The sequence below is a fragment of the Pinus tabuliformis genome, chromosome 7 (assembly GCF_031772625.1).
Source record: "Pinus tabuliformis cultivar Carrire ecotype Pingquan chromosome 7, CPIR1, whole genome shotgun sequence".
NCBI lineage: Eukaryota > Viridiplantae > Streptophyta > Pinopsida > Pinales > Pinaceae > Pinus > Pinus tabuliformis.
The window spans coordinates 85,085,673-85,112,675 of record NC_142293.1 but is presented as its reverse complement, the minus strand read 5'-3'; the positions used below and the strand labels follow the sequence as shown (position 1 = coordinate 85,112,675).

Genomic DNA, 27,003 nt, shown 5'->3' with positions numbered 1-27,003 from the left:
CTAACAAATCAAATCTCTTGCTTATGAAATCCATGAAGCAAGCCTTACAATAATAATAATTTTATTCTCTTCTTTTCATCATTTTAAAAAAGTCACAATTACATGTCATTATGAAGACCGAATCTAATTACACTTTTCAACACTCTGCCACCATAGCTTCTCCACCATACATCTACAACAAATAAGAGAAACATAAGAAAATAGTTGAAATTTGAATTTGAAGCAAAGTATGAAGAGACAATGAAATTTTAAACAAACTAAAGCTTACTTGACACTTTTTTCATCCTATCTTGGTTAGGCATGTCAAAGCTAAATGTGCCACCTGCGATCATGTATATCTCCATTTCTTTAGAAATTCCTGCACGTTCTACTGGAGATGACACCACCTTCTGAACACAAGTAAAGAATCCATCCATGACTTCAACATCAAATATAAAACCATAGGTCTAAGAAAATGTGGGGCTTAGGTAGAACCCTATAGCATAAATGTGACGATGGAGTGTATTGTTCCATCGCTCATCAATCACTCTCCATATCGGTTGTTGTTTCTCAAATCCCTTATCCCCCTTATCAAAATAATAGTTGTGAATGAATTCTTTGGCCCTATCCATGGCCTCATACAAGTAGCACAATGCGGGATTGTCTCCATCAACTAATCAAAGAACCTTTACCAAAGGTTCAATAATGGTATACACCTCCTGCACTCCTGCCCAAAAGATTTCCTGGTATGAGACTAGCTTGCATATGGCCTCTCCCTCTGGTTTGCAACTAAATGATAAAGCACACCACTCCTCTAAAAGAAACATTCTCTTCACATCCCACATAGAATTCAAGAGAGATTGAAGAGATATGAAGCTAGTGGCAAACCATGTAATAGTAGGGCGCACCAACTCCTTGTTATTGGTGAATGTTCTCATCAAATGAAGCACAGATGCATGATTATATATAAATTTTGTAATTCTTTTTGATGATTCAACAATATCCCTGACAAAAGGAAATTTTCCTATGTCCTCCAACATCAAGTCAATATAGTGTGCAACACAAGGTGTCCAAAATAAGTTAGGATGCCTCTCCATAAGCATCCTGCCAGCAACAACATAATTTGTAGCATTGTCTATTATGACCTATACAACATGTTGTGGACCTACCTCCTAAATGAACATGTCCAACAAATCACATAATAATCGTGCATCTTTGATATGTGCATATGCATCAACAGATTTCATAAACATTGTCTCCTTGGGACAATTAACCAAGAAGTTAAAACAAGTTCTACCTTTTTGATTAATCCAACCATCTGACATCAATACATCCTATGTGTGCCCATGATGCCCTGAATTGCTCCAATCTTGTAGTGCAATCGACCTTTTCATTTTGAAGAATAGGCCCTCTCAAGTCATCATAGGAAGGGGCTTTGTACCCCAAGCCAACAATAGCAATAACATCAAACATGGGTTGGTAAAATGGATTGTTCCTGGCAATGTTGAAGGGAATGTCACTCCATAAAAAACACCTACCCACCAACTTGTCAACTTCTTCCTTCTCCTTTTCTTTTAAGAGTTGACTTGATAGATGGTTGTGCACCAGGTGTGGTTCTAGGAACAAAAAATGATAAGAACTGTGGGATTGACTGTAGAAGATTATGATAAAGAAGAATCACTTTCACAGTCACCTACAACCACTCCACCCCTTGCCATTTGAGTCTTCATAGCTTCTTTGTTTAGGTTGAGTCCACATCTTCTAATGATTTGAGAGCTCTATGGATGATTTTTGGAGTTGCATTTGGGAAAAGTCCTACTTCATGTCCCAAAATTTGTGTAAGGTGGAATTTCAATTGGAATACTCCCCGTGTCACATGCTTCCTACACAATTTGCAACTCAAATTTGATTTATCAAACCCCCAATTGTGAAATTTCCTTTATTGTAGCAAACATAAATTAATCTTCTAACTTATAGAGTTTATTTCTCTTCAAAAATTATTACAACAAATAATGATTAATTCACTACACTATTCACAAATAAAATACAAGAACTTATCAGTAATTTTGGACAATAGTCCCTAGAAAAACTCTAATGTGGGGAAAAGCAGTTAAGCAAATGAGGGTTTATATTATTAATCTTCAACAATTTAAGAAATACAACAATGACTTGCCTAACACTAGAAAAGCTACGAAAAATATTATTTCACCACTCCAATTGGCAAATTGATCCGGAAACACAAAGTTTCCTCTACAAAAACCAACTCGGCCTCCTTCAGCAAACTCTCACCTACAACTTGCACTAGATCTTGCAACTCGCACTGGCAACTAAAAATGCTTCTAGAAATTCATTTTGGCAAATACACTGCCTCCCTCTACTCACTAAAGCTACTCGCACCTCCTCAGGTAATCTTCTAGTGACTAGAAAAGGAATTACAGCTTCAGCAACTCGCACTGGGTAAAATAGCAATTCACACTGCTTGCTCGACCCTCTTTCTGTTGAATAAATTAGGCCTTTCTCTGACTTTGAGAATATTGGAAATCTGCTTTGGAAATCTTCTTCCCAAATTCTTTGCTAAAATCCCGTTGTTGGTGTCTCCCTTTGCTTCAACTACATCATTGCTAATCACTGCAACCAGACAAGTCAAACTGCACAAGTGTGTCTCCAAAAGCCCAATTGATTTTCTCTTATAATCTCTCGTTGAGCAACCAATGGCCATGATCTAATCACAGCCAATGGCTAAGATCATCTTGACCCCATTAAGTAACTTTTCCAGAAGTCTCTACAGCGAAATCGATTTTCCTCAATTAATTTGATTTTATTAACCTTGTCTTGAGGATGAACCACATTGGTTGGTTAGAAACGTCGACCAAATCCTAATGATGTGATTATCCTGAAAGACATTTATCTACAATATGGATCACAAAAGTCTCAAATCTAACAGTTTTCCTAAGTTAAGAAAATATTTAATAATTCGCTAATTAATCTAATTGAGGTGTTTCTTGCGAAACCTTTTCTAGATATTGGAGAAAATGTGTTCCTTAGTCTCATAGACACCATAGAGACTAGAACACCTGTCCATTGTGACTAAAAACTAACACTCACTCTTAGCGAGGAAGGCGTTCTCCACTATTCCCATTTCATCCCTGAAGTAGACAAACATTGCCTTACCCAAGGCCTTCGTGAGAATATCCGCAACTTGCTAATCTGTGGGAACATGTTGTAGCCAAACTAATCCATGCTGCACACAATCTCTGATGAAGTGGTATCTTATGTTGATATGCTTCGACCTATCATGAAAGATTGGATTCTCAAAGAACCTGATGCAACTCTAATTATCACAGTAGATATTCTCGAATCCATTTGCTGACCAAACAAACCCACTAGCAGCTTCTGAAGCCAAATAGCTTCGCATGTGGCCATGCTAGCTACCATGTATTCTGCCTTTGCAGAACTCAGTGCCACAAACTTCTACTTCCTGCTGCACCAAGAGACAACCCTTGATCCAATACTGAAGCAACACCCTAAGGTGCTTTTCCAATCCACTGAACTGCTTGCCCAATTTGCATTTGTATATCCACACAAACTGACACCATCACCTCAAGTATATCGCAAACCATACTCAACTGTGCCACACAAATACCTCAATACATGTCTTGCTGTTATCCAGTGCACCCTCTTTGGTTCCACCATAAACTGACTAAGAGTGTTGACTGTAAAACAAATGTCTGGCCTTGTGATGACCAGATACATCAGAGACCCGATGAGTTGCCTATATAAGGTTGGGTCTGCATCTGTGTCCTCTGATGCGTCTATCTTTCTCCAGTTGCTAACCATAAGCATGGACATGGGTCTACAATCCTGCATCATGAATCTCTTCAAAATCTCCATAGCATATCTCCCTTGCCCAAGGAAGATCTCCCCATCCGTTTGCCATAGCTCCAATACTAAAGTAATGCATCGATCCCAAATCCTTCATCTCAAACTCAGTTGCCAAGTCCCTCTTGTAGTCCTCTATGAGCCTTGATGACCCTGTCAAGAAGAGATCATCCACATAAAACCAATATGAGTGGCTCACCTCCTACCATCAGATAGTAGAGGTTGGAATCTGCTTCACTTTTCATGAAGCCCATCTGCTGCAAGTAGCTGTCTATCTGACCATACCATGCCCTGGGAGCTTGTTTGAGCCTGTATAGTGCCCTCTCCAGCTTGTACACTGTGCGCCTCTTTCATGTGTCTCAAAAACCTCTGGTTGTTTGATATATAGCTCCTCCTTTATCACCCCGTTGAAGAATGCAGTCTTGATGTCCATTTGGTGAATCTACCATCCCATTTGTGCTGTTAGAGATATCATTGCCCAGATAGAGGTATATCTGAAAACGGACCCTTCTCCAACGTTTCCTGCAACTTAGAGATATATATACATTGTTAAAGTCGACTCCATTTGTGCATTCCATCCGAGCTTAATTAAAAAATTTAAATAAATATGACAGGTTGGCTGAAAAACCATAGGTCAGCTCCATTGCCAACAGACGTGTTTGTTCATATACTCAAACAAGTGTAAATACAAGGATGAACTCGTCATTCTAGCAAATCAACTCGTTTCAGATCAAGGAGAAGTCGAAGAGGAGTAAAGAGAGTTAAAAAGGACACAATATCTTAATATTTTTGTGTTTTTAGTTAAGCAGAGCTTGACTTTCTTATTTGTTTTGGATACATTCTCTGAAGGCTTGAGACTAGAAAGTAGCCTTGGCCTTGAGGTAAGTCTCCTTTCTCGGCTCTATGGATAGGAAGGAAATTTTAGACTTATGGAAGACATTTTCGGACCTATTGTTGAGATTTGTAGCTTGGGAGGTACTCCAAACCCTAGGATTGAGGGTTGTGGAGGAGTTGGCACACAAGTGTGGCTTGTGGGCATGAAACCCAATCCTGTGGGCTTTGCACCCGAGCATATGGGTGTGAATCCATGAGGAGTTTTGGACATGTGATGATTTGAGGTGATAGAGGATCCTGAGAGCAACCGGGAGCATCGAAAATCACTCAAATCCGAGGTCTAGAACTTGAGATATAGATTTTTGAAGTTAATGTGTGGGTTTGGTCAAGGTCGATTAGGCGTTTAGAGACCTTGTCACAAGTTTTCAAGCCGACACATGAAATTTGATTGAGCGCTTGTATTGTGTATAAATATAACGTGGAGTAGAGTCATTTAACACATCCAAGGAGCATATTTCATAGTCCACACATCAAGAAAGGCAGAAGCCCGAGTACAGGCAGCAGTGCAAGTACGGGCATAAGCGTGAGTACAAGCAACCACACGAGTGCGGGCAACGCGAGTGCAGACAGAGCGAGTGCGGGCAACATAAGAGCAGGCAATGCGAGTGCGGGCAACATAAGTGCAGACAATGCGAGTGCGGGGCAGGGCGAGTGTGGGCAGCACGAGTGCAGGCAACGCGAATGCAAGCTAAGCATGTAGCAAATTACACCAAGGTGACGCAGAAGTTGTGCAGGGCTAGGTATGTATTGTATTGATGTGTTAAGGTTGAATTGATGCTAGTGGATGGTGTCCTAGGAGAGGACAGTTTGGAAGTTTGTTAGCAACCAAGAGGAAGGGTTTCTTACTAGAACAAGGATTGGTCACTCATGGTCTGTTGGAGGGCAGTGTGAGAGTGGACCAAGTGTGGACAATGGATTGGGCATTTATGGTCTGTTGGAGGACAACGTGATAGTGCCCAAGTTGGAGCCCGGTGTGCACCATCTTCATGGACTTAGGTGGTTGCTAGAGTGGCAAAAGAAGAGCTCAAGGGTTTGATAAGCCAGGAGCAGTTTGAGTAGCCCTAGACTTGTGTGTGGAGAAGGACATCTACAACAGAAGATGGGAAGTCCTCCTAGCCCATATTCATTGTGAAAAATGGGCATCTTGCAGTGATACGTGGTAGCCCTCCGTGTGCTGTGTTAGTCTTCATTGGAGCAGCGGAGGAAGACTATAGCGGGTTGAAGTCCCTGAGTAGTTGAGGAGTAACAATCAGCAGTTGTGAGTTGTTCACAAACACAGTTGTGAACAACTCAACAAGAGTCTTGATGCATTGTGCCCTTGATGGACTAAGATATAAGTAGTGAGCAGATTAGATAGCCGAGGTTCAATGGCCAGATAGACTTGGATCGTTGATAGAGGCAGTGCTGCAGATCGGGAGCCGAGCAGGTAGAGGGTACGACCGAGAGGAGTTGAGAGAGCATGCGACAGCCAGATGATCAGAGTATCTCGTTGAGGGTAGATTGGTTGTCGATGGACTGACACCAAGCCCCAATTTTGTATTCTTGTACTAGTGTATATTTGAGGGCCATTATCCTTGGTACGGGAGCCCTAGACTATTGTATTATTTAGTTGGATTAATATAATGTAGTTGGGTTATTGTACAAAATTGTGTATATTTTGTGCACTAGTAGATTTACTGTTGTTTCTATTTCGCTATGCAAAGTAACTTCATTGTGATTCTTGGTTTGGTAGCGCCAATGATTTAAGATTCTATCCTAGTCATCAGGACCGTGGAAAAACAACACCTATGGTAGCATCCTTTTGTGGATCCTGTGGAGGCACATTTTGAAGATAAACTCGAACATGTTTTGGCACTTCTTAGCAAATCTTGTGGAGTAACAAAAGATCTTAGGCCTATCTCTAAGTTATGGACCTATTGCAGTCATCATCTTTGGACCTGAAGACTTTTAGACCTTTATGCAAAGCAAATCTCAACTTTTGGAGCAGTACAATGATCCAAATCGTCTGTTGTCTTGAAGACCTTGGAAGCACAATAGTGGTATTATTTTGCAAACCTTGGTTGGAAGTTTGGAAGCACAGTATTGTCATTGTCTTACAGACCTTGGAAGCACAGTATTGGTATTATTTTGCAGACCTTGGTTTGAAGTTTTAACAATGGTTGAAAGACCTTGAGCAATTAAAGAAGACATCTTGGAGACCAACACTTAAACACTTGTCTTGTTAAAGCATCATCAATGTCACATCTTGAAGCCCTAATGGAGTAGTTCTTTTGTAGAAAATTGATGTGACATGAAGAGTGTTGGAGACTCCTACTGAAGTTGTTGAAGCTGACCTTTATCCTTGAAGAAAATTTGGAGAAGATGTTGTAGACCCTTTGAAGAAGCCATTGAGGAATTGGAATATTGTTGAAGCAATGTTTGAAGCATTGTTGAAGCCCATTGAAGACATCTTGCAAATATTTTGAAGTTGATCTTGTAGACCACCTGAAGACATCTTTGGAGCCTTATTAAAGATTATTCAAGGCTTGTTGCAGAAGATATTGGAAGCCTTGAAGAACTATTGAACCCACTTTGAAGAACAAAAGCAGAGGGTTGGAGCCCTAGAGGATTGGAGTCCTCAAGAAGACCAGGTTGGAGCCTAAGCCAGTAGAGAGGATTGCAGTCCTCAAGAAGACCAAGTTGGTGCTTGGTGAAATACAGGTTGGAGCCTAGTCGATTTGAAGATTGGAGTCTTCATCTAGGGTTGGAGCCCTGAACTATTATTGTACTTGATTCATTGTAAAGAGGATTGGAGTCTTTGTTAATTCTTGTTAATAAAATTATTTATTTTTTTGTTCATTTTGTGTTCTATTTTTAAGAGATGTTAACTGGTAAAATAACAATTGTAAAAGGAAATATTCATTCACCCCCTCTTAGTATTTCCAACACAAGCCCTAGTTGACATGTGGTAGCTTGGTTTCCTATTTGAATGATTGGAGATGGCTTGAGGATGCCTAGGGCTTCAATAGTGTTCTTAAAGAGGTTAGTTGACCCATTGGAGTATATAGTTTTGGAGGATAACAAGAGTCCATGGAGGCTTGTGATGAAGTCGTTTGGACTTGCCTTGTGTAGCTAGATCACCTTGGGGTCATTATTGTGCATGGCATTGTCATTGGACCACGTGTTGAAATTTCTAAGTATTAACCGTTAGAAATTTTATCTATATTCTCTGGTCTATTCCGCCTACTTGTTTAATTACTAACAAGTTATTTAACCATATAAATACTGAAATAAACACAATACAGTCTCAACCATCTACAGATTAGCAACTGAAAGAAATAGACAAACACACAAGGGACACCGTTATTTTTGGACAATTGTCCCCGGTAAAACCCAACTTGGGAAAACCGATGCAACAGTTCTAAGGGTTTTATTATTAAGCAGCTTTTCTTGAGTACACTGGGTGCCAAACTGGCTCACCCAACAGAGATAAAAAATCCAGCTGTAATACCTCTCTTCGGAAGCATATATTCTGAAAGTTTTCCCCATGAAACCCTCTCCAACACAATCTAAAGCATTGTGTCAGCCCTTTGAGGCTCTGCAGCCTCTCTATCTCAATGTGTCACTTCTGCAGCCTCTGCATGGATGATGTAGGCTCTTCTGGCCTTTGCGTGGCTCCCTCTGGCTCTGCGTTTGCCTCTGTGTTGGTCTTCCGACACTATCTCTGCCTCTCTGCCTCGTACTCACTGCCCCTCGCTGCAACTCTGATCACTGATTCGATTTCTCTTAACAAAACCCGCTCTAGAAAATCGAATGACTGATCACTCTGGTGTATCTCCAATTGACCCTCAAGCCTCCTCTTATACTTTTTCTGTTGAGTCTTCAACGGCTGAGATCACATCTCTAATCAACGGCTAAGATTAGATTTGGATTGATCCATGTCCTTTAGAACCTTCTAACCCAGTTTTATATTAATACCCATTAGTATTTTTATCTTCCTAAGTTTAGACTTAGGTACCTATTAGAAATGTTATTATTTTAATATCTACTTAACCAGGTAGAATCTGCCCAAACCATTTCTGGGTCTTGGAGATCTCATGTACTTTAGCCTCTCCACCAATTTTCATGGCTAGAGCACATCAGATGCTACCCCAAATCAACACTCCCTCTTAGCGAGGACTGTGCTCTAGTAATACTCCAGCCACTGAGCATCACCCTGATTATACGACACCGTTACCTGTGCTGATGCTAGGACTCCCCACCCAACATCCTTTGCACTGCTGCATCTTGTATTGTTGCCCATGGCTCTGCCAATGCCACTGCTACATTTGTACTGCATCCGTGCTGTTGTTGGTCCTTTCTCCCAATACTGCATCTGCACTGCAGTTATCTCTCATCACGCTGCATCGTGCTACTACATTGCAACTCAGTTACTGAGAAGTAAGTAACTGATCCACCCAACTACTGACATCCTTGTCAGGGTAGAAACCCTCCCGACGCTGAAGCTCTCTCTATCGCTATACTGTGCTCCCTCTACTGCCTCTGCGCTGCTGCAACAACTCTATGCCATCCTACCCTGCTGCAACCTCCTCTGTTCCTCTCTGCGCTGCCAAGGACTACTGCACTTCTAGCACTCTGCTGCTTCATTCACATCTGTTTCTACCAACATTCGCCATCCTGCTACTCTCACTTTGGGGCTCCCATAGCCAGGTATGATCCAAGAGTTTGGGTACCTCAAGGATTCTGCCCCTCATCGCCTGTAGTCTTCCTGACTACAGCTCATTGTCTCCCCACCTCTTCTCTAGAGGTACATGAGCACTCATGGCACAATCGTCATTATCCTCTACCTCCTTCTCCACCTTCGCTGGCACTGCCTTGGAGTCAGACGCCTCTCCCTTTGTCTTCTTCCTCGGACACTGGTTCACATAATGCCCCAGTTCCCCACAGTTGAAGCACTTTATCTTGGAGAGGTCCTTTTTCTTCCTCTTCTCCTACTTCCCCGCAAATGCCAGAGCTGCATCCTCTTCCTTCTCTTTATTGATCTAGGCTCCTTTGTTGCTACTTCCCGTCTTGGTCAGCCATCTGATCTCTTCTTGGCAAAGAGCTGCCCACAATTCTTCCCATCCTGGAAGATTCGCTTTGCCCAAAATGCTTTGGATGAACATCTCCCACTCCTCGGAGACTGCGTTCAGGGCAGTCCTCACCATTAACTCTTGATCCGGCGTGGCCCCTATGGAATTCAGTTGGTCTCAGATCTCCTGCAACCTGTCAAGGAAGTGATCTATCTGCTCCCCCTTCTGTATTTGGGACGACCGTATCTGATTCTCCAGTAGCATCTTCCTCTGCACGGAAGTGCCTTGATACAATGTTATCAAGTATCCCACATTTCCTTTGCCGTCTCCTTCTCAACAATATGCTGGACCACATGATCCTTGACCCCATCAAGGATTATGCATTACGCCTTGGTCATTGCATCCTCGTACTTTTCATTGTCAGTTGGGTTGAATGGGATAGCTAAGGTTCTCAAGGCAAAGGCCTTGATGCGATGTCTATCTAAAGTGGACAAGATCCTAGCCTTCTAGATGACAAAGTTGGACACCCCGTCCAGCCTGTCCTGATCCCTCAGTCCATTCATGACCATCTCTCTGCTCTTCTTTTCGACTCCTCTGAGTCTCCACTTCCCTCCCGGAAGTTCTTTGACTCCCTCTGAGTCTCTACTTCCCTCCTAGAAGTTCTCTACTAGACTCCCTCTGAGTCTCGATTTCCCTCTTGGAAATACTCCTGCCAACCATCGAATCACACCTCTCCGATCTCCTATGCACCTACAACACTGATCTGGATTTCCTGGCTAGAAATCCGCCTAGGTAGCGACTCCCTCTACCTTGGTTTTGCCCCGTTAGATACTGTTCTGTCTCGGAAGCAACAACACCCCACCAACTTCACTCCCCGCTATCTGCCCACAGCTTCCTATGCCCCAGCAACTGAAGGACTAAGCCTCTAGGCTCTGCGCAATCCTGGGAAGGTTGATTTGCTCCCTTGGCCAACTGCGTCAACCCTCTTGGTCTCTTTGTGAGCTTCTTCTGCCTCCTTTTGCCTCTGCACTGGCCTCTCTCTGGCTCGAATTGCTGACGTAGGCCCTCTGCGTCAACCCTTCTCAAGTGCTTTCTGCCTAGGAACAACTTCTGTCACTTGGGACAGCTATTTTTGCTGCAAATTCTCTGATTTAGCTAGCGCCTTTAGCTCTCCTGTGATCTGCAACCCTCTGATACCATGTTGAAATTTCTAAGTATTACCCGTTAGAAAGTTTATCTGTATTCTCTGGTTTATTCTGTCTACTTGTTTAATTACTAACAAGTTATTTAACCATATAAATACTAAAATAAACACAATACAGTCTCAACCATCTACAGATCAACAACTGAAGGAAATAGACAAACACACAAGGGACACCGTTATTTTTGGACAATTGTCCCCGGAAAAAACCAACTTGGGAAAACCGGTGAAGCAGTTCTGAGGGTTTTATTATTAAGCATCTTTTCTTGAGTATACTGGGTGCCAAACTGGCTCACCCGACAGAGATAAAAAATCCAGCCGTAATACCTCTCTTTGGAAGCAGATATTCTGAAATTCTGCCCCATGAAACCCTCTCCAACACAATCTATAGCACTGCGTTAGCCCTCTGAGGCTCTGCGCAGCCTCTTTGGCCCTCTGCGTCAATTTTGCAGCCTTTGCATGGATGACACAAGCCCTTCTGGCCTCTGCGTAGTCACTGCTGCCCTCTGCGTGGCTCCCTCTAGCTCTGCGTCTTCTTCTGCGCTGGTCTTTCGACACTATCTCTGCCTCTCTGCCTCGTACTCACTGCCCCTCGCTGCAACTCTGATCACTGATTCGATTTCTCTTAGCAAACTCCGCTCTAGAAAATCGAATGACTGATCACTCTCGTGTATCTCCAACTAACCCTCAAGCCTCCTCTTATACTTTTTCTGTTGAGTCTTCAACGACTGAGATTACATCTCTAATCAATGGCTAAGATTAGATTTGGCTTGATCCATGTCCTTTAGAACCTTCTAACCCAGTTTTATATTTAGATTTGGCTTGATCCATGTCCTTTAGAACCTTCTAACCCAGTTTTATATTAATACCCATTTATATTTTAATTTTCCTAAGTTTAGACTTAAAAACCTATTAAAAATATTAATTATTTTAATATCTCCTTAACCAGGTAGAATCTGCCCAAACCATTTCTGGGTCTTGGAGATCTCATGTGCTTTAGCCTCTCCACCAATTTTCTTGGCTAGAGCACATCCGATGCTACCCCAAATCAACACCATGACATTTGTACTCTATAGTGGATGTCACATTTGTGTGGCCAATAAGGGTTCATGTAGGTTGTTGTAGGGGCTTAGGTCCACATAGTATTGTTGGCCTTCCTCTCATATCAATAGCGAAAGGAGAGAATCTTTCTGCAACATATTCATTAACTTCACTTGTATTCTCTCACTCTCGTAAGGTGTTGAAGGGAAACTTCGCTTTATAATGAACCAATACACAAAGACAAGATGAGATGATCCTAAGACTAGGTCTCCTTTGTGTATATATATAACAAGCAAATGGTAGAATTATAATGAAAGGGTATAACGAAAGCTTCTTGCTGACCTACTAATATAACACTAAAAATATAATAACTAAATAGTTGGGGTTTTATGCTTAACATGGGGCTTTGTCTATGGCTTAACATGCTCCTCTGCTTCAAACAAGTGTTGCCCTTATTACATGCTAAGTTTAACCTAGTAGGATATGAGGACTCCATGGTCCAACGTATAGGTCACTCATCAAATTTTTCAAAAGTCTAGAAGTCAACAGGGCGCTTATGCCCCTTTCTCTCTTCTCTCTTTACATTCTCTCTCTCAAATTATGCATCCCCGCGGGGGAATTTTATTAAATGTCGCTAGCATGATGAATTTTTGTAACAGGCTTAAGTGACTCGGGAATTGGCTATCAATTGAGTCCACTCCAAAGTTTTTTTTTTTCTTTTTTTTTTTTTTTCACTTAGCTAATTATTCTCACTTTCCAACGATGCATAACTAGTTGAGTTTTTTCACTCACATGCCCCCAAAGCCGCAGTGTGGTTTGATGTTTGGGCCTTGGGTTGGTCCTAATTGTTAGTTTTTGGTAGCATCTTATAGGTGTTCTAGTCTCTATGGTGTCTAAGAGGCTAAGGAACACATTGATCCAATACCCAAAAAATGTTTCACGAGAAAACACCTCAATTAGATTAATTAGCCAATTATAAAAATTTCCCTAAATCTAACTTACGAAAACTGGTTAATTAAATCAAATTAATTGAGGAAAATAAAAGTTGCTCTAGAGACATCCAAAAATCTCATTTGATGGGGTCAAGATGATCTTAGCCATCGCTTGTGAATAGATCATGGTCGTTGATTCTTTAATGAGAAATTACAAGAGCAAGTCGATGGGGATTGAAGAGACACGCTTGAGCAATTCGACTCACCCAATTGCAAAGATAGCAAGAGCGCAGTTGAAGTAGATGGATACACCAACAACGAGCTTTCAGCAAAGAATTTGAGAGGAGATTTTCACAATGATTTCCAATATTCTTAGAGTAAAAGAAGGCCAAATTAATTCGAGAAAACCTCTTTGTCGCCTCTCTCAGAGAGAGATTTCCTCGGAATCTCTGCTTTCCTGGCAAGGACTGCGCAATCTCTTCAAGGGGATTTGAATTATTTCCAAATGCAGCTATTGGCCTCTCTGCTCAGTGTTGGATTTGCTCTTTCTATTTCAAAATCAATGCTCTGATACCATGTGAAAAATTCCTACACTCTAGGAACCCCTACTACAACAAAACTGAATTTACTTCACCTACTTTATTTTGATATACATTATCAAGTTATTTTTTGAAATACTAAAGTAAATTACTTCTGCAGCTTACACCAATTTAATTTGATTACAAGAAACAAGAAATTGAGCAAAGAACAAGATACATAGGACACCGTTATTTTTGGACAAAATAGTCCCCGGAAAAACCCGATGCGGGAAAACCACTGCAACAACTTTGAGGGTTTTATGTTATTAAAAAGTAGTTATGAATACAATGCTGGCTTCCCTCCCGGTAGTCCAATGATAGAGAGAAATATAATGGCGGAAAACTGAGTGAGATTACCTCACTTCACCTGGCAGTTTCCGGCTGATCTGGCAACAACGCTGGCTAACCCCGACTATCTCTACGTTGGCCCTGCGTAGGAACCCCGACTATCTCTTCTGCCTCTTGGAGCTTCTGCGTCAACCTCTCCAGGCTGTTTTGGTAGCTCCCCGACAGTTTCGGATTTCTGTGTGAGGGCAACCTCACTTCTGCGCTGGCCCTTTTAGCTCTGCGTCAAGACTGCGTGGGATCAACGTCAGTCCCTCTAGATGCTACGCTGCCTCCAGTAGTGGCTCTTCGCCTCTCTATCCAGTATTCCTGAACTATCCCTGCCCCTCTGTTGCAGAATGATCATTTAGTTCGAATTTCTCAGCTTCCTAGCTGCAGAAATCAAACTCTAGATCAATTCGTTTTGTGTGTGTGTGTTTCTAAATGAACACCAAGCCGCCTCCTTATACTTTTCTCGTTGAAACTTCAACGACTGAGATTAAGTTTCTAATCAATGGCTAAGATTAAAAACTTGACTTGATCCACTTTCTAGAACATTCTCACCCATATTTTGATTAATACCCATTAATACTTTAATTTTCCTAAGTTTAGACTTAGGAACCCCATTAAAAATATTAATTATTTTAACAAAATACAATCAGGGTGGAATTTCACCAAACAGTTTTTGGGTTCTTAAGAACTCATGTGCCTTAGCCTCTCCACCAATTTTCATGGCTAGAGCACATCCGATGCTACCAAAAACTAACACTTAGTTTGCTATTGGGAGACAACTCAAACAGAGGGATTGGGGATTAGTGTCACAACCCCTGATCTGAGCCATTGTCGCGGTGCCTAGACATTCTGTGCGACAACAAGCTATAACAGAGACATGTAATTCTTACTGGTTGCTATCTAATTACCAGGTTCATTCTTACATTATCTGCTCACTGTGTGTTCACTTAAATTGAGAAAAATGTGTTCTGATGGGTGTTACTTTTTTATACCAACAGTGTGATAGTTCTCTGACTTAATTACAAAATTATAAATCTACTTTAAATTCAGTTGATGCATATTGAGTCTCTGAACAAGCTATTTTGTGCATGAGATTTATGATAGATGACCTACAACAGTATATTACCAAATAGTTTGTCAAAAAGTGTCACTGAAACTTTCAATATAAACTCAATGTTTTTTTTGAAAAAATCCAAGTGATTTCTGGAAGGGAATTTTACAAAATTGTAGCAGAGGCCGAGCTCCTATAGCTAATCAGAATTGTAGCAGAGGCTGAGTTCTCCTTGAGAAATATCATGTTATGATCTAAGCTAGCTTGTAAGGCAAGGATCCAAGTTTCAATTGATTTGGCAATGTAAACTCTTCCATATGAATTAATAAAATTGAGACTTGCCCTCTACATTTTGATGTTGTGTGTATCATTGAAAGTTGTTTGCCAGATGTTTGATAGAAGTTAAAAGAGTTTATTTGCAAGTTGTTTGTTTGAAGTCATCAACAAAAATCTTCGAAATTTTTGGTCCTGGTACATTACACAAGCCAAATTGAAATGAGGCAGTTTGGACATCAATTTGGAACATTAACATCATGACCTAATCACAAGAAGAAAGTGAGTATGCATATAGAGAAAAAGCATAAAGCTCCATCCTCAAAGCCTGGCTTTACATATGGAGGAGGTCCTATTTATAGATTAGATTAAGAAATATTTAATTAATTCATTTAATTTCATAATAACTTCTGAGGGGTAGTAGGGCATAGAACTAATGTTAGGACTTACTAGGGCTAATCAACATGTGATGTTAATATGTTATTGTGCCTGAGAACCAAGGAATGAAGAATCATATTGGGCATGGAATGCCCCCAAGGCATGTTTTGGGGCTTAAATCCCAAGTTTCGACAGAGTTTTCTTGTAAAAGCTCCGAGAATTGTGGGCGCGGGGCGTGAAATTGTAATAGAGTCACAGGGTTGTCCACCCTAGTTTTTGTAATGTAATGTCAGCTGGATAGACCTACCCATGGTTCGCGGACCATGGAATTGTATAAATAGAGTGAGGCTCTAAGTGTATAAGATAACTAATAGAAGATGGAATAGAGGATAGAAAAAGAGGAGAAGTCCAAGGGATTAACTCGAAGTGTAAAGTGCGTCTGTGGGTCATAGAGTAGAGGAAGGCTCTGTAGCTGAGTTCGCAAAGGCCTAGTAGTCTGCAGTTGAGTGTGCGGACCCTTGCCGCTGAGTGTGTAGGGCAGGTCGAGTCTGTAACCATTGGGAGAATCAATAAAGAGAAGTTTTACTATAATTCTGTGTATTGTGTCCTGGTTTAATGCATGATTGGATATAATTTGCAAGTATACTGTTTATTTACTGCACGAACCTGTATGAATCTTTTGTATTACTAATTATAACTTAAGACATTCAAGTAGGCGAAGGTAATTGATTAGTATTGGGAGATAAGAAAGATCTTGGGTAATAGCGCGGCACAACCCCTAGTTAGGGCTGCGCTAAGGCAGGGTATCGTGGTGTGAGGAACGGGAAAGTGCACGAAGCAACTTATGCGCACGAACAAACAGAGGACCGGTCGAACCTCTCAGACATCTCAAGGGTGTGGAAATCTGGTTCTAGCACCCTCTCATACTACTTCGGGTGAGACCTCAATCTGCGCTCCGCAGATTGTTGCCGAAAGGGCCAGTAGTACAGGGATTTGTTTGGCTAATTAACTCCGAACTTGGGTCAGGCCCCAACAAGCGAAAAAATGGTTCCGTTGCTGGACCGGGATCTGCATAAAGATGTCTGATGTCGTATCACTGGAATTCGACAAAGAATGGAATTAAAGATTGGTTGGACAGAAAGATTCACAAGTTTGCGGTGCAGGAAAACAGGAATCCGCGACTATCAAAGTAAGAGTGGTTAGACTGCTACTTGTATACAGAGATCCACGAAATTTTCTTTGCATCCTTCCTCACTGAATTGTACAAGTGGATCACGAAGCTAGCAGATAGCCAAGGAAGGTGTAAACTCGACAAACCTATTGTGTGGACTCCAGAATTGGTGCGTAGACTGGAAGCATCGGAAGATAAGATCGCACGCGCTGTCGATCACTGGCTCGATCGAATCATAGGAGGATTCATCACCGAATTCGCAGTAGATACTTCAGTCAGCTATAGCGAGGCAGAATGACGCTTCCTCAAGGGACCGCGAGGTAAGTATGTTAAATCTTTGAACACTTGGATTAAAATGCTATTGTGTGAAAAGCGGATTATGTGAATAAATTGATGATTGGGGCTACGCGGAGTGGGAGAATCTACAGAAACAAAGGTAACACAAAACTAGAAACTAGCCCCCTTGATTTCACCTCCGCAAGGGGCGAAGAAGAGCTCACAAAGGTCTCACCAAGAAGTGCGATCAATCTGATAAGGCAGAGAATTCCGCGCATACCACCCCCATCCATACCACCACCAGTTTCATCGTCGTCATCCCCGTCTTTGCCCATACCACCTCCGCCACCACCGCAAAGCAGTATGGCGAGCGTGATAAAGCTACCAGTGTTTAAGGGAGTAGGGAATGAAGATCCGAACCAGTTTTGGTTCGTGATAAAAGCTGTATGGGAAGCACAGGGTGTCACAAATGACAATATAAAGAAGGCAACGTTGGTCAGCGCTTTGCAGGATCGCGTGCTGACCTGGTACATTAAGCATTCCAATGACAATCCGAATGCGGGGATCGTGGATATCCAAGCTGCGCTAAACAAAGAATTTAGCAAGCCAAAGTCAGAGGCATAGTCGATCATTGGATTCAAGGAAATCACAATGCTACCAGGCGAGACCTCGTGGGAATTGGATCAAAGACTGAAGTGCACAATTCACGAAGCGAACATGACATTAACAGATGGGCAACACCGCAAATGGTTTGTAGCATCGTTAACGTCGCATCTACGAAACGCGTTGGCACAACAAAGGCTAACCACTCAGGCTGAGGCTTTGGAGGTCGCGATGAGATTGCACGAAACTCCGATACAAGGTCCTAACCTGGGAGTTTAGCAAATTCATGCACAGTTGAAAAACTTGTGCCTGGAGATGCAAAGTTTGAAACAAGACAGGACAACCCACCCAGAGATGCGTGATGAGGTATGGTATGTAAAATGAAAGGGCCAGGGGCACAACAAGGACCATTACCCGTGTTAGCGAATTACCTTGCGGGAGGACGGCCAATGCCACTAAGACTGGAGGCACAAGTAGGACCAAGCGTGGCGCCTGCACTGTGGTGCGCGATTTGTTAGATAAGAGGAAAGCATGCTACAGATCACTGCCATCTATTACAGAAGTGTACACAGAATTCACAATAGTTGTTCTGTAATTTCTGTAATTTGGTAGGACATGATGAGCGCAAATGTAGAAGTTATGAACTGATGATGGATCAAACTCCCTACCGAGTTCAGGCTAAAACACGGGCCCTCATCAAAACACAGGAATGGCGCGCTCCGGATTTCAGGGGCGCGGACGAGGCCGAGGTGGAGGGGGACCAGGAAGAGGTCACGGACAACTAATATGTTACAATTGTGGAGGGCCAGGGCATTATGCCCATGATTGTATGAATCCAACGCGACCATCATGCTTGTATTGTATGTTGTTTGATCATGAGACAAAGGATTGTCCCACACTGATAGCAAGGTTGCGCGATAAAGGAGCACTCCAACCTCCCCCGACTCAGAACCTACAAATGATGAGGTCTGAGCCGCGTGAGGAAGACCCTAATGTAAATATTGTGCTCCGGAGTGGAATTACGACAGGGGATGACAAAGACAAGCAGTTTGAAGAAAGTACCTGGGTTTGCAAGGCTCCAATGAAGGAAGTAGAATTTGATTTGAAGCACGCTAAGGAGACTTTCATGGAAGCTAAGAGGAGTTTCGTTGATGCCTCCACTTCAGGAAGTAAAGACAGACTGGAGCCGAAAATGGACCCATCGATGCTCACTATGTTCTTGGAGACATGCATGAAGCTGCTGCGTGACAGTAAGGCTGTAAAGGGGCTGCAAGAACTCATAACTAGATGCGCTGGGACCACACCAGGAGAACCGCGCGTAGTTCGGAAGCTCGAGAAACACATGACGCGAACAAGAAGGGAAATGAGATTGACCGCACAGATTGGGGAATATGAGATGGACCAAGTGATTATGGATCTAGGGTCGAACGCGAATGTCCTACCAAAACAGACATGGGAGCGCATGGGCAGGCCTGCGTTGCAATGGTCTCCTATCCAACTGCGAATGGCGAACCAGCAAAAGATCCTACCTATGGGGAGATTGCAGGGAATCACGGTAGATATTGAAGGAGCAAGCACGCTAGCAGATTTCGAAGTAATAGAGATTGTTGATGACAACAATCCCTACCCCGCGCTATTGGGAATAGATTGGGCCACTGACATGAATGGAGTGATAAATCTAAAGAAGCGCAAGATGATCTTTGAGAAAAAGTCTCTATGCGTAGTGGTACCTTTAGACCCTACAAAAGGATCGCGCTACACGGAGCCAATGCGCAACTACGACAACGACAACAATGACTTGGACTGCATCTACAAGATAATCGCACAGGAGAAAGACTGGGTAAATCCAACCGTGGATGGCCGAATCTCATGGGAGTGCGAAAGCTCCTGCACATCAGATTCTGACGAGGAGATAGAACAATGGCAGAACCGGTTACACGAGGTAACCACGCTCAACTGTAACATGATGACAAGGTCGCTGCACTGCGTAGCAACAGAGGTAAGAGATCTGCCTATGTATGACAGGTTAAGCGAGGTGGATGACTTCCTAAACAAATTTGAAAGAGAAGTACCAAAACAGCAGCGTTTCGACGCTTTGAAATGGGTACTGCGCGCTACACCCGCAAGATGGTGGGGTACGCACCAAAGAAGTTTTGAGGACTAGTGCGAATGCAGAAGGATGATGCGCATGCGGTTTGGGAAGCCTCAGATGCAGTTAAAAGACAAGTATGACGGATGGGATGATCTGCGCGCACACCTCACAAAATGGACAAAGGTTAATGGGGAAGAGCCATAACCTGAGTGGGTTCACTTGTTCTATCATAACCTGGATATTATACCCATGAATTGGTATATAGAAATGGAGCTCTGCCATGGAACGAATGAATGAGATATCTTGCGTGAAGGATTCCTGCTAACCTTCATGTTTGAGGATCGGTGGTGGGATACTATTGATGATGCGCTACAAGCAGTAGAATCAGCTATCTTTAAAATACCCCAGGAACCAATGGAAGTACTTCAGCCGGATTGGGCAACCCAGCTGAGCTGCGCGTTGGAGTGTTACAACGTAAATATTGAAGAAGATGATGAAGACCCATGAAAAGTTAACATTCCAGAAACTGAGGGCTATCGCAAGGTTCAAGGGCCATTGATTGAAGACCCTGACATAACCGCGCCAGTAAAGACAAAGCAGGTAAACATTGGTATAGAGGCCGAACCGAAGTATGCAACGCTCGGCGACTACTGGGATGACGCGATAGTGGATAAGGTCGCTGAGTTACTCCGTGAGTACTAGGACTTATTTTTGACTAAGATCACGGACTTAAAGGGGATCATTGGTGATTTAGGGATGATGAAGATCACCCTAAAACCCAACGCGAAGCCGGTTAAGCAGAGGCCTTACCACTTGAATCCGAAGTACAAGGAAAAGGTCCGCGTAGAACTAGACAAAATGCTCACAGTCGGAATCATTGAGCCAGTGGAAGAATCTGATTGGGTAAGCCCTATGGTAGTGCAGGAGAAGAAGCAGAAGAGCGAGATAAGAATATGTGTGGACCTCAGGAAATTGAACGATGCCTGTGTGCACGACCCATTCCCGACTCCGTTTACAGATGAAGTATTAGAAAATATCGGTGGGCAAGAAGCATATTCTTTTACTGACGGGTTCTCAGGATACCACTAGATCAAAATAGCGCCGGAAGATAGGAGCAAGACCACCTTCGCAACTGAGTGGGGTTGCTTTCAATACACCGTTATGCCGTTTGGGTTGAATAACGGGCCAACCATCTTTTCACGCCTAGTTGTTGCAACATTCAAAGATTATATCCACCAATCCCAGGAGGTCTATCTGGATGATTGGACTGTATTTGAGTTGGTTAAGCACCATGTGGCAAGCTTACGCTTGATGCTGGATACTTGCCGACGACACCAAATCGCGTTGAACCTCAAAGTGTACATTTCTCGTTCCCTTTGGGAACCTGTTAGGACATGTGGTCTGCAAATAGGGACTAATGGTAGACCTCGCAAAGATTGCAGTCATTCTTAACTTGGAAGCACTGCAAAGTGTTAAACAGTTGTGCGCTACCTTGGGCCATACAGGGTACTATAGGAATTTCATCAAAAGCTATGCTCAGATCACCGCGCCAATGGAGAAACTGTTAAAAAAGGATGTTACGTTCTGCTGGAATGATGACTGCATGAAGAGCCTAGATGTACTAAAAGAGAAATTGGCCTCCATGCCAATCTTGGTCTTCCCAAAATGGGATGTGGAGTTTCATGTCCATGTTGACACGTCATGTATAGCACTGGGAGCAGTACTCACACAGGAGGGTGGAGAGGGCTTGGATCACCCTATCGCATTCGCAAGTCGCAGATTGTTTAAAGCAGAAAAGAATTATTCCACAACTGAACGTGAGGGGTTGGCCATGGTGTATGCGCTCTAGAAATACCGGCACTATTTACTAGGAGGACATTTCAAGATGTATACAGACCATTCCGCGTTAAAATACTTGGTCAATAAACCTGTGTTGGGGGTGCGCATATGCAGATGGCTCCTATTGTTCCACGAATATGACTTTGAGGTCTTCGTGAAGCCTGGACACCTGAACGCGGGACCAGATCACTTGTGTATTGAGACGAGAGAGGAACCTACTAGTTTGGAGGAAGGATTACCTGACGCACAACTCTTTGCTGGGCGCGTAGCAGATGTACACTTTGAAGATATAATCCACTTTCTGACAACTGGAACTGCGTTGAAGGAATACTCCGTCCAGCAGAAGAAGGAACTGGTGGTGCGCGCGGCTGATTTTTCTGTCATCGCGGGGCACCTATACAAAATGGGCAATGATGAGATACTGTGAAGGTACATCCCTGAATTTGAACGAAGTCAGATCCTTGCGAAAGTGCATGGGGGAATTGCAGGAGGACAGTATGCAGGACTAGCAACCACGCAAAAGGTTCTCCGCGCAGGGTTGTGGTGGCCAACCCTTCATCAGGATTCAAAAGCACACTATAAGGCCTGTGATATATGTCAAAGGACAGGTAAACCCTCGCGGAGGGATGAGATGCCTTTAAATCCACAAATGACGCTGAAGTCCTTCGAAAAATGGGCAATCGACTTTGTAGGACCTATCAAACCTCAAGGAAAAACGAGCGCGAGATACATTATCACCGTGACAAAGTACCTGACTTGTTGGGTAGAAGCGCAACCGGTCAAAGACTGCATGGTGGCCACGACTGCGAAGTTTTTATTTGAACACGTGTTGACTCGATTTGGATGCCCAAAAATCTTGATGAGCGATCGCGGTACACATTTCCTGAACGAAACCATCAGTGCGCTAACATAAGAGTTTCAGGTGTATCATCAGAAAAGCACACTGTATCACCCACAAGCCAATGGGATAGTAGAAGCATTCAACAAAATACTGGAGACTGCGCTAACCAAAGTCTGCAACGCGCAACGGAGCGATTGGGACCTGCGTGTACCCACAGTACTATTGGCTTATAGGACAATGTGCAAGAAACTGACGAGACAGACACCTTTTTGGTTGGTTTATGGTGTGGAAGTTGTCATGCCAATGGAGTATATTATACCTAGTCTGTGCATAACAACGCTCATATGTACGACGGACCGAGTTGGAAAAACTTGAGGAGGAACAGTTCTTGGCTGACTTTCATCAGTAGGTGCAAAAGCAGCGTGAGAAGGCCTGGCACGATCGCCATATTAAGTTGCGCACCTTCAAGGTAAATGATTCAGTGCTGCTATATGATAGTAAGTTTGATACATTTCCGGGAATGTTCAGAATGCATTCGTTGGGACCATACGTTGTTAAGAAGGTCACAGATGGAGGCGCGGTACAGCAAGTCAAACTAAATGGAGAGCCTTTCGAGGCAAAGTGAATGGCAGCTGATTAAAGCCCTACACGGGTGGTCGGACTATCTGACTAGCCGACAGAAGAACAGTGTTCGCCCTCCAAGGATCCAGAAGAAGGCGCGGGACTATAAACACAGGCAGGGGATACACACACAGATGCAGAGAAGCACTTCTGACACCGCGGTCTCGAAACAACGCATGCAGCAAATCCAACAGGCAGTAGCTCAATGGGATGTTGACCTTGTAGCAGTTCGGGCATAGCTGGAGGGACTCCGCGCCGACAGAGTGACTCAAGGGTGAGTCACGATGTTTGTGTTGGGGGCTTGTTGGGCATGGAATCCCCCCAAAGCATGTTTTGGGGCTTAAAGCCCAAGTTTTGATGGAGTCTTCTTGTAAAAGCTCCGCAAATTGTGGGTGCGGGGCACGAAATTGTAATATAGTCAGGGTTGTCCACCCTAGTTTTTGTAATGTAATGTCGGCTGGATAGGCCTACCCATGGTTCGCGGACCATGGAATTGTATAAATAGAGCGAGGCTCCAAGTGTATAAGATAACTAATAGAAGATGGAATAGAGGATAGAAAAAGAGGAGAAGTCCAAGGGATTGAGTCGAAGTGTAAAGTGTGTCTGTGGGTCATAGAGTAGGGGAAGGCTCTGCAGCTGAGTGCACAGAGGCCTAATAGTCCGCAGATGAGTGTGCGGACTCCTGTAGATGAGTGCGCATTGCAGGTCGAGTCTGTAACCATTGGGAGAATCAATAAAGAGAAGTTTTACTATAATTTTGTGTATCGTGTCCTGGTTTAATGCATGATTGGATATAATTTGCAAGTATACTGTTTATTTACTGCGCGAACCTGTATGAATGTTTTGTATTACTAGTTATAACTTAACACATTCAAGTAGGCGAATGTAATTAATTAGTACTGGGAGATAAGTAAGATCTCGGGTAATAGCGCAGAGCGCGGCACAACCCCTGGTTAGGGCTGCGCAAAGGCACAACCCCTGGTTAGGGCTGCGCAAAGGCAGGGTATCGGGGCGCGAGGAACGGGAAAGTGCGCGAAGCAACCTAAGCGTAGGAACAAACAAAGGACCAGTCGAACCTCTCAGACATCTCAAGGGTGCGGAAACCTAGTTCTAGCACCCTCCCATACTACTTCGGGTGAGATCTCAGTGCGCGCTCCACGGACTGTTGCCAAAAGGGCTAGTAGTACAGGAATTTGTTTAGCTAATTAACTTCGAACCTGGGTCAAGCCCCAACAAGCCAACAAATCATTATAACATTAGACTCACCTTACAAAAAGATTACAACCCTAAGGACATAACAAATGATCCATATCAAGTACATCAAAAATAAAAAATCAGACTCCTCTTTAGAAAACAGTCTCTTTTGGAGATTTGACATTGTTTCTGCCCTTCTGGTTGAAGATTAGATTGATAATTCTTTCTTTCTTTGGTTCATCCAATGTATATCTACCTTGAAAGCTAGCAAGTGTATTTATCAGAGGATAATCTTTCATAGCCTTTTATATAATATAGCAATTGAATGTCTGCTAAAAGCCATGTTCTTAGAAGTTATGAATCATGATATGGCTGCTGACTACGAGGCTCAGTAAGACATGTCTGTCATGGCTTGGCTCGGTAGAGAAATCAAATAACTTTATTGTACATATTGTAATCCTGTAATAAGACTAAGTTTGGCAGAGAAAAAAAAATATAATAAAGAAGGAAGGCAATGCTTGATCTACAACCAGAGAGCAACAATTATTTCTTGTTTAAAAGGAACTCAATAATCACTGCTACTACTAATAAGGTAAGAAAGACAAAATAATTTATTAATGTCTAACACATGAGAACAAATGCAGTTCAATAAGACTAGAAGGTCACACTGACATAAAACAAATGCAGTTCAATGAGACTAAAGGGTACAACTAGTGACATAAGGTACAATGCAGGACTGCCAAAGCAACTCCTCAATACATACTAAGGCAGAAGAGGATAAATTTCTTACCTTTAGGTTTAACTGCATTTGTAACACTTTTGGCTTGTCCACCAGCAGTTTCTCCACTTAAAGAGTCACTGTCTAAGAAATAGTTCTGCAAAGATATGACTTCTGATGCATTCGCAGAGAAATTCCTTGGCACAGAAGGATCCTTCTTGTACCCTCTTAACCTTAATTCCTCATGACTGACAGCTGCAACAACAATGACAATGGCATACTTATTTTAGAGTAGTTTTTCTCTGAAAGGAACTAGGAATGCTCTTTGGGTATTTTAATAGAAAACTCAGTACAAATAAAAGAACTGATTCTCATCACTATGAATCCTACTAACAGAATATTTCTCTTACCTTCTGTATCATCTGTGCTCATAGCAGTCCCTGCAAACTGATGAGCAGAATTAGTAATTGAAGGATTTCTGAGCTTTGTGAAGTACTTCTGCAATGAATCTTGTGCAGATACATCCACGGGAGACCTTTGAGGTGAACTTTGATCTTTTTTAGACAATTTCAACTTTATCTTGCTGTCAGCTTGTTCAACAGTGTCCCCAGTTACAATGACTACTACTTCTGGCCTTCTATTGCTGTACTTTTGTACCACCTTCCTCAGAACTTTAGAAATGCTATGCTGTATATGAGACACTGAAGCATTTAAAGGGCAATATGATAAAGCCACATGAGCTGCACTGTGCAATGCTTGAGTAAGTTTTCCTTTGTCAATCCATAGGCAGCGGGTTGTAATTTGTATTCTTCCCTTTAGCCGTGGATGTGAGTGAGTGTCAGCATTCAGCAAACTATCTATAGGATCTTCCTGATGGCGTCTGATTTCAACACTGCAATAAAAACAAATGGTTCATAGTGGAAAAGGGGACAAGTATACATGTTCTGTACTACATACACCTTCATAAATGATGCAAAACAATATCTTGAAGAAGCAGTTAGCAATTCAAGAACAAAGTGTGAATGTCATAGAAATCACTCAAAATACTGGTAAATACTTGCAGTGAAGTATTACTTTCAAACTATCAAAACTTGGAATTTAACGCACCAATCCTATAGCAGACCACTTTCCATGATAATGATCCTCTTGAGGGATCATCTGCCACACCCGCAGGGGCATCACTTGGAGTGGATACAATGGAGGGAGGACAGCACAGTGGCACTGTTGGTGACAGTAATACTAATGATTTTGAGTAAGAGATCTGAGAGGATGAGTTATGAGATTCTTCAACCCCATTTTGTATGCCATTGGCATTCCCATCTATCATCTTATCTATGTAATACATTTTGATGCCAGTGAAAGAGAACACCATAATTCATGGTTTTATATGCATGATCTATGGTGTATTCTTCAATGTTTGATGCATGGCAATTCTATTTTCAAAATGTTTAAAAAGTCTACATCTCTACGTCGACTTTATCTTTGTAATTTTAATATCTCTCTCCGTAGAGAGATTTGTGTAAAGTCCTGTTGCATTCATTTTTGTCAAAGTTCCAAGGAAGCAGATGTACCTATTTTTTATGAGGATCGAGATCATCAGAGATCAACATTATGTGTAATTGTAAACCCATTATGCAAATTTTTAATATAAATGATGTTAGTAAGACCGTATATGTATGTAACACTTAGGTAAATCTATTATTTTAGCAAGAGTGTCATCCTAGGAGGTTTTTTGTCTCACTGACTCATCTGTATTTTTAAACACGCATGGTCGACAGAGTTTTTCTCTACAACTTCACCCCAAATCTAGGTTGAAATTCTTCGTCAAAATCTTAGGTGAGTCCTAATGTTTTAGTCGAGTTTTATGTAAAAGTGGTTTGGGAATAATTTAAATTAGTTGGTTAAATTATTTTATTAGAAATCACTTCGTCTATTAGATCATATTGTGTCACATAATTGGGTATGTAATTTGAGGGTCTATACCGAATGGGTGTTCCCCCTTTGAAGGTTGAATTGTAATTATCTTATGTAAAAAATATTTTAGTGCATGGTCCC

At 42.4% G+C, this 27,003-nt stretch overlaps 1 protein-coding gene across 1 annotated transcript in view; it reads right to left on the bottom strand.

The window, feature by feature from the left end:
- Positions 1 to 27,003, bottom strand: part of LOC149245375 (ribonuclease J-like) — a 140,980-nt gene that overhangs the window by 33,744 nt on the left and 80,233 nt on the right. Inside the window, exons 6-7 of the mRNA XM_089438048.1 lie at positions 25,359 to 25,840; positions 25,021 to 25,203 (exon numbers count right to left, since the gene is read on the bottom strand). Of these exons, the coding sequence (XP_089294174.1) occupies positions 25,021 to 25,203; positions 25,359 to 25,840 (665 nt within the window). The remainder of the gene's footprint in view (positions 1 to 25,020; positions 25,204 to 25,358; positions 25,841 to 27,003) is intronic.